General features: G+C 45.1%; 1 protein-coding gene across 2 annotated transcripts in view; it reads left to right on the top strand.

The window, feature by feature from the left end:
* Positions 1 to 16,461, top strand: part of ARHGAP31 (Rho GTPase activating protein 31) — a 113,993-nt gene that overhangs the window by 86,681 nt on the left and 10,851 nt on the right. For both annotated transcript variants that reach the window (XM_057545278.1, XM_057545279.1), the window contains exons 7-10: positions 1,699 to 1,897; positions 3,946 to 4,070; positions 10,398 to 10,460; positions 12,325 to 12,900. In XM_057545278.1, the coding sequence (XP_057401261.1) occupies positions 1,699 to 1,897; positions 3,946 to 4,070; positions 10,398 to 10,460; positions 12,325 to 12,900 (963 nt within the window). The remainder of the gene's footprint in view (positions 1 to 1,698; positions 1,898 to 3,945; positions 4,071 to 10,397; positions 10,461 to 12,324; positions 12,901 to 16,461) is intronic.

Below are 16,461 nucleotides of genomic sequence, written 5' to 3'. Positions count from 1 at the left end.
TACATCAAAGACAGGAATCAATGAAAAATACCTACTCCAGGTTTGGCTTACACAACTGGGTGATCCGTGGTGCTATTTACCGATTTGGAGAGGATGGGAGGAGGTACCAGTTTGGAGATAAGGAGCAAAAATCACAAGCTCTGTTATGAGATGTAAAGCTGGAGATGCCTATTGAACGTCTAAGCAGAAATGATGAGTAGGCCTTAGTATACTGGAGCCTGGAATCATGGCAAGAGGTGGGTGCTAGGTTTCCTGATCCTGCACTGTATGTTTTTCTTGTTGTTCCAGTTGCTCCCAGAATGATTTAATGTTTTGAGTAAATAAATAATTAAGTTTTAAAAAATCGTAAATAATCTAGGATCTATGAACAAATATTGAGTCAATTACATTTAAATATTTTTAATCTCCTTTGGATTAAGTGGGAAAACTGGGTTAAAGTTGGAAACTTCACTGAAAAATCTTTAGGATCACAGATTTATCTAACTGTAGTCCTGCTGAATGACGGCCACACTCTCCTCCTTGGAAATGCCCCAGAGTCACATACAGTCACATTGTCTGCAAGGCCTTTTGTCAGTGGTTTTATTTCACTCAGAGAGGGTCATGCTCTGCAAAGAGAAATAGTGCCATCGAGGTGCTTTCTGAAAATTAGCTGAGTCCTACACCAAAAGTGATTTCTTAGTGTCAATTGGTCCCAATTACCCTTGAGTCTCTTTACCCCTTCCAAAGTTACAGAAAACTGGCAAGGTTGCCAAAATACTAAGTAGAGGCAAACTTAGACCTCTTCGTTTTTACTTAGATCAGAGTTTCTCAGCCTTGGCCCTGCTGGCATTTAGCGCTGGATAATTCTTGTCGAGGGGCTGCCCTGTGTATTGTAGGATGTTTAGCAGCATCCCTAGGCTCTACCTATTAGGCGCCAGTAGCATTCCCCCACACACCTGTGACAACTGAAAATGTCTCCAGACATTGCCAAATGTCTCTGGCTGGAGACAGGCGGTACAAGATTGCCCCAATTTGAAAAATATATTGACTTGGAGAAAAGAGATAATCGTGGACACCACTGATCTGTCATCATCACTTCCATTCTTTAAAAAAACTTACGAGGAAAGAATTGGCTTGCATACACTTGAAGATGATTAGGTAGTGAATAAAAAGCCACTTATCTCTTAGGGAATAGCATAGCCATAAAATGTCTTTCTACTGCAGAGATCCAAGGCTAGGTAATTTCAGGAAAGTCGAGGCTCCAACCTTCAGTGCCCCTGGAGCCTGTGTTCTTCAGCTGCGGCGAGGAGCGGCAGTATCCTGCCCTATGCTAGCTGAGTGGGGCTGCCTCTGTGGCTGAACGCACATTCCCGCCTGACCAAAGCATTAGGCAGCTCCCAGGGGCAAATGCCCACTACTGTCGCTCTGGCCCACAGTAAGTGCTCAGTATATTTGTTGTGTGCATGAATGAATGAATAGTCTGAAAAGTACAGGAATGCAGGCTACCTTCTGGAGCCCCTGTGTGCCCTCTGGTTGGTCCGGCCAGGAGGGCTGTCAGATCCCCCAGAGTGTAGTCTCTGCCCTATAGACCCCACCATGCCCAGGAGAAGCCCCTGTCAGGCGGTCAGGAATGGAGGGGCTGTGGATGGGGGCTCTGGCTGGAGCCAGTGCCCAGGCCTCTTCCCAGGAGGTCTATGAGCTCTTCTCTCCTCTTTACAGAAAACCGGCCGATCATGAAGAGCCTGACGTTGCCAGCCCTCTCCCTGCCAATGAAGTTGGTGAGTCTGGAGGAAGCTCAGGCCCGGAGCCTAGCTACTAATCACCCTGCCCGGAAGGAAAGGAGAGAGAATAGCCTGCCTGAGATCGTCCCTCCCATGGGCACCCTCTTCCACACTGTCCTTGAGTTACCAGACAACAAGTAAGTGTCCTTCTTCCAAGTTCTGGGAGATGTTTAGGCGGAGGGGGACGGAGGAGGAAGCGACAGAGTCTCAGGGCTGTGATGGCAGCATGGGCTGGGGGTGTGGTCTGGGTTGGGGGTTAAGGAAGCATTCCGGAAGAGAAGGGAGCTGCCTCCACGACATTCACCAGTGACTGACACCTTCACTCACTGCCCCAAAGTCATCAAGACCTTGAGCTCCCACCGGAGATCCCTAGTACCATGGTGTGGGTGGGGCTCATAGGTGTCAAGAACCAGAACTAAAACCCTTTACTCCTTAGCTGAGACAAAATAAGCTTGACATTTTCAAAAGGAAGGTTGCAAAACACAAAAAGTTGACCCCCTCCTCCCACCCTGCACCTCCCACGGGACCTACGGAAGGCGTAGGGATGAGCGGAGGGCAACTTGACAGAGAGCACCGCTCTGGACTGGGAGCTCTGGGAACATGGCGCCTGGGGACGTGCATCCTGGCTTCTGTCCCTCCTCTCTTACCTGTTGGAGCCCTCCCTCCCCTCCAAAACCAAACACCATTCTCATTCACATCTTCCCTCCCTTCTCCTTCTCACGTATTCTGTGGTAACCCTGGTCTCCACACATCCCTCTCACACCCCCATGCCCCACTGTAAAAAGGAGGCAGTGACTGAAGCAGGGGTCCGAAATTCTAGGCAGACAGCAGGTGGAGGGGCCGAAAGGCAATCTTTTCACTGGAGAGTTTCCGCCTCGCTGTTTGGTCAGTGAAAGGAGGTATGAAAACAGACCTCTCAGACCTCTTATCAGCGTCTTCTTCACGATGGCAAGGCTGTTTCCCCCTGGGGAGGGAGAAAGAGTGCTGCCACGTTGCACAGGGGTAGGGGGCACCTGTCACACTGTGTGCTCTGGGAAGGGCACCTGGAACTCACCTGGCGAGAAACCCCTCTGTTTCCTGAAGTGCATGGATGGTTCTCTCTCTCTGTCTCGAAAGACTGATCCCCACTGCCCCTCCCCCTAAATCCCTGGAGAATAAGACTTCCACTCAGGGATCAGGAAGAGTACCTCTGAAGGACAATCAAGTTCACTTTCTCTGTGCCTTCATACCATACCTCAAGGTATGTGATTATGTCAAATCCACCCCAAGACCTAGTGCTTGAAAACATCAGGCCAGATCCAATAGAAACCACTAAGCACTGCAGATCTATCTCTGATGGATTGTAAAATCATGCTGCGCTTGAGACCTCGATGTTCTATGAGAACCCTGCAGAGAAAAGGTCCTCTGTGGAGCCCACAGGTTGCAGGGTTTCATCCTGGAACTTTATGAAGTCTGATAGCAAGGCCGGCTAGAGCCGGGCAAGGCCTCTGTGATGAACCCTGGTGACACCAGGCCCTCTGGCCCAGTCTAGCACTCAACTTTCCCTGCTTCATCAGAGAAATGAGAGACAAAGCCAGAAACACAGTGACTACCCTCTGCCTTTCTCTGCAGTGACCGCTGACCACACCCAGCAGCCTGCAACTCTCCCAGGCCAGGCTCTCTTCTAAGTTGCTTTCTCATCCACCCCCTTTCCGGTCCACCAAAGTCTACCCCAGCCCCCTCCTCGCCTGTGGATGTCCCAGCAGTGTGGCTGCAGTGCAAGGAGCATAACAGGACTGAGGTCTCTGGTCTTTAGTGTTTACTCCTGTAAAAAAAATAAGTATCTTTGATAACCCAGGACTGAAGTGCTTACCAGAATTCCCAGAGCTGTGGTTGCTTGAGGCCTCTGAGTCTGCCACCGACCCCTGTCTCTGTTTGCCCCCTCCCCTGCCTGTAATAGCACATCTTTGTCCGTTCCCCTGGGGAATGTGGTCCTTCACTCTGACTCATGAAAACCTAGCTTGGTCATGATGGGCATCCCCAGACAGGGTGAGAGTCAGGCTCAACTTGGATTTTAGAGAGGGATTTCCTGATATGTCAGAGCTGTTCATAACTAAGAACATGTTTGGGGTATTCCTTCTTAGTTTAAAAGTCCCACTGAAATAGCTAGTTACCAAACTAACCCCCTGTGGCTTGGCTCCTTTAGAAGAAAGCTCTCCAGTAAATCAAAGAAGTGGAAATCAATATTTAACCTGGGACGTTCTGGATCAGACTCTAAATCAAAGCTGAGTAGAAATGGGAGTGTATTTGTGAGAGGACAGAGGCTCTCAGGTAAGAATCAATGGCAGTTATGTTTATAAGATATATATATATATATTTTTTTCAGTTCTGTTTCTTAAGCCTTTGGTTTGATTATGTCAAACTCACTAACCCTGAAAGAGAAACTTATAAATTAACTGAAGAGTCTTTTTGGTTTTTTAAAATAACTTTAGATTTACAAAAAATTTGCAAAAATAGTACACAGAGAACCTGTAGACCCTTCACACAGCTCCCCCAAATGTTAACATATTAGATAATTGTAATACAATGATCAAAACCAGAAAATTAATATCAATATAATACTATTAAATAATTCACAGACGTTATTCATATTTGGCCAGTTGTCCCTCTGATGTCCTTTTTCTGGTCCAGGATCCAGTCCAGGAACCTGCATTGCATTTAGATGTCATGCCTCTTTAATCCTCCAACCTAGGACAGTCCCTCAGTCTTCCTGACCTTGACACTCTGGAAGAGTTTTGGCCATTTATTTTGTAGAATATACCTCAGATTGGGATTGTCTGATGTTTTCTCATGGTTAGATTGAGGTTATGTCTCAATGTGTCATATCAGGGGGCACATGAAGTCAACATTTTATTGTTGATGTCAATTTTGAGCACTTAGTTAAAATGCTATCTACAAGGTTTGTCCCTGTAAAGTTACTATTTTTTTCCTTTGCAATTAATAAGTATCTTGTGGGAGATATTCTCAGACTATGCAAATAGCCTTTTTTCATCATACTTTCATCCATGCATTTTAATATCCATCAGTGGTTCTTGCCTGCAGCAGTTATTACTGTGGTGTTTGCCAAATGGTCATTCTCCATTTCCATCATTCCTTCTACATTTATTAATTTAACTCTACTGTAAGGAAGATCTGTCCCTTTTCCCCCAGGGTGAGGGTCATGATTTTTATTTTTTTATTTTTTAAATTACTTATTTATTTTATTTATTTTTGGCTGCATTGGGTCTTTGTTGCTGTGCGCAGGCTTTCTCTAGTTGCGGCGAGCGGGGGCTACTCTTTGTTGCATTGTGCAGGCTTCTCATTGAGGTGGCTTCTCTTGTTGCAGAGCACTGGCTCTAGGTGCACGGGCTTCAGTAGTTGTGGCACGTGGGCTTCAGTAGTTGTGGCATGTGGGCTCAGTAGTTGTGGCTCATGGGCTCTAGAGCGCAGGCTCAGTAGTTGTGGCGCACGGGCTTAGTTGCTCCACGGCATGTGGGATCTTCCCGGACCAGGGCTCGAACCCGTGTCCCCTGCATTGGCAGGCGGGTTCTTAACCACTGTGCCACCAGGGAAGCCCCAGGGTCATGATTTTTAAATAGGAATGCTGCCCTGTGGGAATTATATCTGAGTAGTGAATAGGAATTGATGCAGGAGGGAACTGAGGGAACCACTATATAATGGGGAATATAACCAGTCCGGCTGAATATTGTGTCAGAAAGTGGAGGCCAAAGAAATTTGCCACAAAGACATTTAGTGTTATAAATTGAAAGCATGATTTTTTGAAAATGAGGGCAATTGTTATGAAAGCAAGTAGTAAAAGGTAAATGTACAAATGTAATGAGCAAACTTGATTGAATACTAGTTCGAAAAAAAAAAGGACTACAAAAGATAATTTGGGGGACAAATAGATTGGATTTTAGATGATACTGAAGAATAGTACATTCTCATAGGGTGCTGATGGTTCTTAGGAGACATATGCTAAAGTTTAAGTATTTAAGGATGAAGTGTCAAAATATTGAAACTCACTTTCAAATGATTCAGCAAAACATATGTATGTAGGTAGATAGATAGAAAGAGATAGATAAAGCAGACATGTGGCAAAATGTCAACCTAGGTGATAGGTTTAGAGGTCTTCAACTTTTCTGAATGTATGAAATTCTTAATAATAAAGATTTGGGAGGAAAAACTAATGCCAATAGGAAAAAATGAGGTAATATTTTTAAGGACCTTCCTCAAGCCCAGTGATAATTGTTCTCCAAGGATCATAAAGCACAGATGTTAGAAATTGTCACATTGGCCTATTGGAGTAATGAGGGATGTCACAGGGTATAGCAAGTACAGTGGTTTAGGCTGTAAGTAATGACAAATCCAACTCAATTGGCTTCTGCAAGGAGGGAATTTATTGGGACACCCAGATGTACGGAAGGCTTCAGGGGTGGTTTAGTACAGTGGCTCTGTCTCCATTTCTCCGTGTTTTCCTCAGCTATGCCCTCCTCTGTAGGTCAGCTTTATCCCCAGACTGGCTTCCTTTGCCTCCACAAAGTGGCTACAATAGTTCTAGGCTTTACCTTTGACTCTCACTATATCCAGAAGGAGAAAGAACATCATTTCTAGTAGGTGGCTCCTAAGGGCAGGGACCCTTCTTTCCCAGAAACCCCAGTTAAGTGTCTGTCTGCCCCCCTCCGTCCGCCCCACAATAGTAGCCTTCACTGAGTCACATGGGTCAATCCCTATGGCTACGGGAGTGGCCTGTGCTGATTGGCTTAGGCCTGGGTTCCTGAACCAATCACTGGCATGAGGAATGGCATTACACCCCTGTGTGAGGAATGAGATGCACCCAAGATGTACAGGGCTCTGTGAGAAGGGGAAAGGGAAATGGATTCTGGGTAGGCATCTATAATATTCATTATATAGGGAAAAATGTCTTTCACAAAATGGCAAGATGGCCAGGTGAAGAGGGCAGGTTGCTATAGGTATGGTAGAGCAGATACAAATCAGAAATTAGGATTCTCAAAGGAGAATTTAAGGGGGAGTACCTGGCAGGAAACTCCTGATCTAATAATAGATTTGCTGAAGCACATCGGAGAGCCCTTCAGTTACAGAATCAGTAACACAATGAAAGAGTTTCCCCAAGTAACAAAAAGTTAAAAAAAGTAGAACAAAACAATCGAGTAAAAATAGATTAAATGATTTTCTTTGATCTTGACTTATGAAGATTTCCACCCCCATGTGGTTTTCAAAAGGAAGAAGCCCCAGGTGCTGGATCAAACAGCGGTAAACTCACAGAATGCACAGGATGTCCCTGGCCAGCTTCTCAGCTCGGCCGCACCTCAGAATCACCCATAGAGTGTGGTCCACACCCACAGCAGCTCTGCCTCAGGGGTTCTGCAGTGAAGTCAGAGTGTTGGTAATTTCTAAAAAGCTCCCCAGGTGATTCTGATATGCAGCCGGTGTTGAATACCACTGCTATCTCATGAATAAGCTAATCAGAGAGAGTTCATCAAACTGGCTGCATTTTGATGGGATGCGGGGGTGAAATTAAAGAACCATCAGCGTCAATATAAGTGGCTCTCTGTGACCTTGACTACTGCCCGAGTGGCTGCTTTTCACCAGAAGAGTGTTGCTGGATCCCTAGAAGCTAAAGACTTGGGGGTAGGGAGTGGGGAGCCTTCTGGTCACAACCCACCAGCATGGTCACTGTAAATGGCACGTGGGCTTGCTATTTGTTGAAATATGCGTGTGAAAAAAGGAAATCAGTGGATTAACATATTTATTGATAAATAATTTTTAAAATCTTTTTTTAAAACTCCATATTTAAGAGCATTTTAAAAATTGATTCACCATGTATATAGTATTGGGGGTTTTTTTTGGTGCAGGGGCAGGTGAAGGGATTTTTTTTTTTTTTAATTATTAGCACCTTTTAAATTATTATTTATTTATTTATCTATTTATTTGGCTGTGTTGGGTCTTCGTTTCTGTGCGAGGGCTTCCTCCAGCTGCGGCAAGCGGGGGCCACTCTTCAACGCGGTGCGCGGGCCTCTTCACTATCGCGGCCTCTCTTGTTGCGGAGCACGGGCTCCAGACGCGCAGGCTCAGTAGTTGTGGCTCATGGGCCTAGTTGCTCCGCGGCATGTGGGATCTTCCCAGACCAGGGCTCGAACCCGTGTCCCCTGCATTGGCAGGCAGATTCTCAACCACTGCGCCACCAGGGAAGCCATGTACATAGTATTGGGGGTTTTTTTTGGTGCGGGGGCAGGTGAAGGGATGTTTAACCATGTTTAGAAAATGGAACAGAAATAGGAAATACTAAAGGATAAGAAAAACTTGGGTATTGACTGAATGGAGATGCATAAACTTTGGAGTCTCCCAGACACTGGTGTACTGGAATTTGTATATTATCAAACAGGAAGATTCCAGGGAACCCTCCAAAGTGAACTCCTTTGAGTAGGGAAATAAAGCCATAGAGATAAACCAAGAGAGGGGAACCCAAGGACCCAAAGAAAACTGGTGGATGCATTTCCATGAGGCCAAGGTCCCAGACAGAAAAATATAATCTAAATACAGTTAGCCCTCCATATCCGCAAATGCAGGACCTATAGATAGGGAAGGCCGACTGCAGTACACCATTTACATAAGGATCTTGAGCATCCATGGATTTTGGTATCCGTGGCAGTCCTGGAACCAGTCCCCCAAAAATACCAAGGACGATTGTGTAGTCATAGGCCAAGGAGTCCTGAGTGCTTAGTTTCTATCCAAACAAGGAGCCAGGGAATTCTTGGAGACTGTTCCCAAAAGCAGCTACTGTGGCCACCAGGACCAGAAGGAGCTGTGTTGTCAGAAAGAGGGTCCAGCAGGAAAGGTGAACACTGATGGCCCTGCAACCAGAACTCTTACCCATCCTCCGTGACACTCAGTGACCCCTGGTCACTACCCCTGAAGGGTGATACATGAAACCCAGAGGGAGGCCAAGAAATGCAGCTCTTGGAAAACGAAGGCAAAATCTTGTCTCAGAATACACGAACGGGGAGTTCCCTGGTGGTCTAGTGGTTAGGATTCGGCACTTTCACTGCCATGGCCTGGGTTCAGTCCCTGGTCAGGGAACTGAGATCCCGCAAGCCGCATGGTATGGCCAAAAAAAAAAAAAAGAATACACGAATGAAGGGAGGCTGGCCAGGCAGTTTTAGAAGTCATTTTGTAAACTTGTGGGAATAGTCAATCTTCCAAGAATGAGAATTCTGGCTTACCTCTGGAAGTAAGGAGGTGGAAGGCAATCTTGGCGTCACCAAGGCTTTGGGTGAACGTTGCTGTGTCCTTCCAGAGCCCAGTGGGACGCAGGCAGAGAGAAGCCCTGAGCCTGGGAGGCCAAGGGGCTAATTCAGAGCCTCTCAGAAGGAGCAGGGTTTGGAGCAAGAAGGAAAAAAGGAACTTTAAAAGAGGGACAAAGCAAGTGTGAGTTAGGGCCCGATTTGGGTCAGGGCCAAAACTGAGTGCTTCCTTTAGAACCATCTCCTGGGTTTACCTTTGTTGCTGAGCCCTAGTTTATCTTGAGTAACATCAACAACAACAATAAACAATAGTTACTCCTTCTTGAGCATTTACTCTATTCTAGATTAATGCAACCTATTTTATATGCACTACTCATTTCATCCTCACAACAGCTCTACGGTTCCTCCTTTTCATGCCAAAAAAACTGAAGTTTCCAAAAGGTAAGTTGCTTCTCTGAGGTCACACAGCCCAAAAGTGGGAGAATTGAGATTCAAAGCCAGATCTGCCTGGATCCAGAGTTACCTTAAAGCCACAAGTCCTGGGGCTCCCGGTCAGCTTCTAAATTGCCCTCTCTCCCCTCCTAGCAAGTTTGCCCTGGAAGCCTTCCTGAAAAGACATGATGGTGTTCGTGAAAGTGCCTAAGCCTATGTCTGAGATAATAAGTTTTTATTTATTTAAACCATACTCTTCTGAAAACCTACTTGGGTGGCTTACAAAGATGCATAGAGTCCACCAGGCACACAGCAGGGGCTCAGAAAAGGTTCGTGTGGTTGGGATCTGCTCCAGGGTGAGGCTGGTGGGTGAGAGCATTGGGGGAGCAACAAGGCTGCAGACGTCAAGGAGCAGAGCTGCACGTGGAGAAAGGTGACACACGGGAGAAAGGGAGAAGAGTACCCCTGGGCTCTCTCTCACCTGTTGTACCAAATCCCTGGGTGTTGAGCAATGTGGCTGCAGCCAAGAAGTCTGCTCTCTGGCCTGTCAAATAGGAGGGGTTGCCTGGAGCCCCATGGATTCTACTCCATGGATGAATCTTTGAGTCTTTTCTGTACAATAAAATCGGGTTCAGGACTCCTCATTTGCTAATAGCTATGTGACAAAATTGTACTTTACCTTTATCTGTAAAATGTTAATAAACCTTTGATCTACAAATGCCCTATTTTTATAAGGTCAGTCCCACCAAGAAAGTAGGAACATCTAAGGTGGAGTGGGGAATGTTTTCCAAAGGGGAAAATTATAAATACTTGAAAAACTTTCCTAAAGAAATTTCTTTTTTGTACTTACAGCCTGACCTATTGTTCTAAACACTTTCTCCGAACAAGCATTCATCAGGGATGTTTTTTCTTTTGTCCTTAGTGGAAAAGGCTACTATCCGACCAGCTAAAAGCATGGACTCGCTGTGCTCAGTGCCCGTGGAAGGTGAGATTTTTTCAGTTGGATTCGGAACTGGGGATTACAACTGGGAGACTGGCGCTCCCACACCAGACTTGCCTTCCTAAACCGCAGACCTTGCTCATCTCCAGTCATGGCCACACACAATCCCCCAGGCCCAGATCCCTCCCTGACCTTCCGGAACTCAAGGGGCGCACACAGCCCTTGCAGTAACCTCCCCTACTCCACGAGGCCTCTTTCTCCAGCCTGTCTCCCCACAGCTGGAGACAGCAGCCTCCTTGCATTCAATCCTGAGCCAGGTAAAAGGTCAACACCTGAAAACTAAGGCAGAAGAGGCTCCCCCTGGGGCATAAAGAAGAGTTTTGAATTTAGGTGTTTCCATAGGCATTAGCTTCATTGTGTTTGTCAAGTCATGATTTTGAGTTGGTAGATTCATTCATTCCTTCATTCGTCAATAAACACTGACAGGCACCAGCCTGGCACTAGCTGGTCATTGCTGGGTGCAGCAGATGTACGTACAGGTGCATGCCAGGTGACACCCATCACCAAAGCGGCACCTCACCATGTTAGTTCTTACAGCTCCAGCCTGAAGGGCTGACTTGCCTGTAGCCCTTGCTTCTCTGTTTTTGTTAAGCAGCCAACAAGCACTTCTACAACTGGCAAGACACAGGGCTTCCCTAGCAGCAGACTGTTTAAGCTCCCCCATGATTGTACCATGACTTTCGAATCCCTTTAATACAAGATTATGTTGCTCTTTGATAAATGAGGCAGCCTGAAACAAAACAGAAAATCTTTAGAACAGCTTTCAAAAAATAATACTAAACTTGTAAAATATTCAATGAGATCTTTTTAAGCTGGCTCAATCCTTTTAGCATTTTCTCACCTTTATATTCATCAATTTGCTTGGTTTGGAAACCTCTTGGGGGCAGTTCTTGCCCAGTTTGGCAGGATTTAATATTTCAAAAGCTAAAAAACAAAACAAAAAAAACCACCAAAAGCTAGGTCACCACTTTCGTGGGCATTGGGCAGGTTATCTAACCTCTCAAGTCTTGGTTTCCTCATGTGTTAAGGGAGATAATTACACTTCTCCTACAGAGTGGTTCCTAAGAATTTTAAACCTAACGTTACCTAAGATGTAGCACTTAGTGCCTAGTGGGGAATTATTTTCCAGATCCCTGGCAATTCAGTTGTTGTCTCCCAGCTTATTTATTTCCCACACAGATTTTTTCTCTTCTTTGCCTTCACTTCTAAGTCAGTCAGGAACTCACTCCTCACAACTGTGCTTTCTAACATTTAGTTAATTTACATTTCTAGTTTCTCATCCTCTGAATCAGCAGGAGGAAGCCTGGGAAAAGGCGGAAAGGTCTAGCTGAGAACAGCATTTGTTTCCTTGCTGGGAAATCAAACCCCTGTTTGGGTCCATCTGCCAGAGAAGACTTAAAACAATAAGTATTAAAGTTTTAAAATGAAACAAGATTCTGTTATTTTGGCCTTTTTATCTTCATCCTGAGCAAACATCATTCTGTCATCTCCCATCTTCTTTTTATTTGTTCATGATCCACATTTAATGCTTGGTGGATGACTGCTCTATTTAGCAATTTCAGCAGGGTCTTTCTTTTGTAAACTGCTCTACCTGCGAAGTTTAAAACAGATACATATGATACAACAAAATGGTTCTATCAGGGCATTATGACAAGATTCTGTGCACATAAGGAGATGTTTCCTCTTGTCAACCAAATGTTATGTACCTGTCTTTATTAGGATAGCTATGCCCTTATTATCATGCTATGCCTTTACAATATGCAAGTATTGTGTGCCTGCCCTTACTGGAAGGCTGCTCAGTGATATGTGTGCTCAGGCTGCTGACCACGTTTGTTTGCTTTTTCACTAGGGAAAGAAACCAAAGGAAATTTCAATCGAACAGTCACCACTGGTGGATTTTTCATCCCAGCAGCGAAAATGCACTCGACTAACACTGGCAGCTCATGTGACCTCAGCAAGCAAGAGGGCGAGTGGGGCCAGGAGGGGATGCCGGCGGGGGCCGAGGGGGGCTTTGACGTGAGCAGTGACCGAAGCCAGCTGCAGGGCGCTCAGGCCCGGGCCCCACCTGAGCAGCTGAAGGTGTTCCGACCCGTCGAGGATCCCGAGAGCGAGCAAACAGCCCCGAAGATGCTGGGCATGTTCTACACCTCAAACGACGGCCCCAGCAAATCTGTCTTTGCCAGCAGCCTCTTCCAGATGGAACCCTCTCCCCGTCACCAGCGCAAGGCCCTGAACATCTCCAAGCCCTTTGCTGTGTCCGTGCCACTCCGCGTGTCAGCCGTCATCAGCACCAACAGCACCCCATGCAGAACCCCCCCAAAGGAGCTACAGTCTCTTTCCAGCCTGGAAGAGTTTTCTTTCCAGGGCTCAGAGAGTGGAGATTGGCCTGAAGAGGAGAAGCCACTGGGAGTTGAGACTTCTACAGGTAAAGCAAGGGAGAGGGTCTCTTTCCATTGCAAGAGAGGAAAAACCAGACTTAAACAGAGTTTGCAGGGCAATGTAGTGAAGTGGTTAAGACTGCAGGCTCTGGAGCCAGACTGCCTGGTACAAGTATAGGCTCAGCCATTTTGCTGTACAATCTTCAGCAAGTTAACATAACCACTCCATGCTTCAGCTTCTTGATCTGTACAATAGGGATAATGTTAATATTAAGTTGTGAATATTAAATTAGTTAATAGATGTAAAGCTATCAGAACAGGGTCTCATACACAGTAAGTACTCAGTAAATGTAAGGCAGGAGGGAAAGCTCACGGAATGGAATGCAGAGCTGGAACTAGGGATTCAACTCTTCCAGACACAATCCACCCATCCCACATTTCTACCTCACATCTGCAGAGAACATGGCTAGCAGCCCTAGCGGTGAGAAAGAGTATCCTCCTCCCAATTTCCTTTTTAAAAAAACACAGGGAGATCTCTGTGTTTGGGCCTGCTTGGGTCACATGCCCAGCCTTGGACCAGTCACTGTTGCCAGACTAATAGGATTCTAAGATTGGCCAAGCAAGAGTCCCTGGGCCATCTCTGGAGTGAGAACCAACAACCAACTGTGAGCCACACAAAAGGGAAGTAATGAGAGCCTCAGAGGAAAAGATGGCTGAGAGATAAACCAATAAATGCTCATTGTGGTTTAAGAATATTTCTATTTCAATTAATATTAGCTAAACCCACGCACCTATAGTCACCTAATCTATGACAAAGGAGGCAAGAATATACAATGGAGAAAGACAGTCTCTTCAATAAGTGGTGCTGGGAAAACTGGACAGCTAACATGTAAAATAGAATGAAATTAGAACACTCCCTAACACCATACACAAAAATAAAAATTAATATATGCTACCTTTTTCTGATCACCTATCATGGTGTCAGGCACTGTCCTAAGTGTTCTACATGTATTATTGCATTTCTTCTCACCACAACTCCATGAGGTATAGGTAGTTACTATTATCCCCCTTTGCTTAGAGACGAATCTATTAACTTGCCTGAGGACTCATAGCAAGGAAGTGTAAAAGCCAGGATTTTAATGCAGATTTTTAAAAATCCATGCTTTTAAGCATTCTGCCATGATCCCTCACGTGTTTGCTATGGGCTGTAGAGTTAAAACGATTGTTAAGAAGCAATCCCTTCCCCCAGCAAGCTCACAAACTAGGAAGGGAAACTGAAACTCTGCACCCACCTGCAGCACAGGGTCAGCTTGTGGAAGTAGCCTAACACCCTCCTTGGGCTTTTTTTTTTTTTTAATTGAAGTATAGTTGATTTACAATGTTGTGTTCATTTCTGCTGTACAGCAAAGTGATTCAGTTATACACATATATATACACACACATTCTTTTTTTATATTCTTTTCCATTTGGCTTATCACAGGAAATTGAATATAGTTCTCTGTGCTATACAGTAGGACCTTGTTGTTATTCATCCTATATATCATAGCTTACATCTACTAAACCTAAGCTCCCGCTCCATCCCTGCCCCAACCCCCCCCACCCCCGCCTTGGCAACCCCAAGTCTGTTCTCTGTGTCTGTGAGTCTGTTTCTGTTTTGTAGATAAGTTCATTTGTGTCATATTTTAGATTCCACATATAAGTGATATCATATGGTGTTTGTCTTTCTCTTTCTGACTTACTTCACTTAGTATGATAATCTCTAGTTGCTTCCATGTTGCTGCAAATGGCATTATTTTGTGTTTTTTTATGGCTGAGTAGTATTCCATTGTATATATGTACCACATCTTTATCCATTCATCTGTTGATGGACATTTAGGTTGTTTCCATGTCTTGGCTATTGTAAATAGTGCTGCTATGAACGTAGGGGTGCGTGTATCTTTTTGAATTAGAGTTTTGTCTGGATATGTGCTCCTTTGGGCTTTTTGAATGAGGGAGAGCGTAAGTACCCAAAGTATCATGAAAGGGGTGTTCAGAAAGGACTTCAGTGGCATCTAAAAGAAGCAGCCCTCTCAGGAGGATTCCAGGAACACTTCTCAGAAGTGGTGACATTTGGGCCTTCATAAATGGGTAGGACTTCCAAATGCAGGAAAGATGGAAAAGGGCATAATGGGCTGAGAGGTGCTGACTGTTGTGAGAAGTGTATAGATTTTGGACCCCAGCTGGGCAGATTCAGATCCGAGCTTCACCACTTTGGGGCAGTGTGACAGCTGGTTGGTATCTCTGAGCCTGTTTCTCTTCTGCAAAGCACGGATGGCTCCTATCTCAAGGGCTGGGATGAGGTCTGTATGGGAAAATATTCATGAAATGCCTGCTCAGGGTGTGGCCCTCAGAAGATGCTCAGTAAACATCAGTCCCTTTCCCCTCCCCCTTCCCTTCAGGATGGGGCACAAGAGGAGCAAAAACGTAGGGGAATTAAGTGATGCCCTGTCTGGAGAATGCTCCATGGGCTGCTGTGGGTGGAACAGAGTGAGGGTTAGAAGAGGAAGCGCAGCCTTTGAGGAAAAAAGTGTTTCCAAAGGCTTTTATGTGATTGGCTGTCCTTTCCAAAAGAGAAGGTCCCCAGGCCCCAAGGGGTCTTTGGCAGACAGTCTGTTACTTTGTTTCCCTCTCTCCTTCGTTCTCTCTGTAATTCAGAATACCCAGTCTGTATCAAATTGGTCTTGGAAAGACACTGATGGAGACTCCAGTCTGCTTCCCTGACTGTGATTAGTGGCAGCCAGGGCAGAACAAGGGACCCTGGAGGAGGCAGCCACGTGGATCTAGGACCAATGGCCAGAGGGAGATGCCAAAAGTTTCAGCGACAGCGGAGGGCCCCTCACCTTTCTCTCTGATGGAGTTAGGTTAACGTAGGTTACTTATCTTTATCCATAATTATTCCAAATGAAGAACTTCACCTTCCTTAATAAATTATTTTTTCTTTCTTTTGTACGGTAGCAATAGATAAAAGAAATAGAATTAAAGACAATTTTCCAGGTTACCTGATTCAAATTTTTAGTCACTCTGCTCAAACCCGTTCTTCTACTTTTGGCCAAACTAGGAAAAACTCCAGTGCAACCCAAAAAGTAAGAGATACCAAGTAAGTATTGCATTATAACTAAAGTGTTACAGTTAGATTATTGATCACTTTGAATGAAAAAAAAAAAGGATTATTCAATTAGTCATAATAATTAATTGTCTGACTTCTACCTGATTCAAGGCTACGTCTTGGTAACCTCCATCCTTGGGTTGGGGGGCGGGGGAGGAAAGGACCACAAACTGGATCCTTCTGAAAGGGCTGACTTACAAGCTATAACTAACACTCTCTGGGTCCCCTTCTAGAAATGCTTATTAGAGGGAGGTCAGAGTAACCATATAAACTTAAGGAGGCCTGATCAATCAAACTCCAGGATTACCCTAAGAGATATTAGGAGTTGCCTCATTCTTCTGCTGAAGAATGTACAAAAGAATTCTTTTAAATAGTTATATTTTAGTGCATCTGAAACAGGAGTCTACCTACAGAAATATGTTTTGCCTACCTCATAAACCCAAGGTTCTGTTAGTTAAGGTAC

This window comes from Balaenoptera acutorostrata, chromosome 4 (assembly GCF_949987535.1).
Source record: "Balaenoptera acutorostrata chromosome 4, mBalAcu1.1, whole genome shotgun sequence".
Lineage (NCBI taxonomy): Eukaryota > Metazoa > Chordata > Mammalia > Artiodactyla > Balaenopteridae > Balaenoptera > Balaenoptera acutorostrata.
The sequence above is the reverse complement of the archived record's forward strand: the minus strand, read 5'-3'. Positions and strand labels throughout refer to the sequence as shown.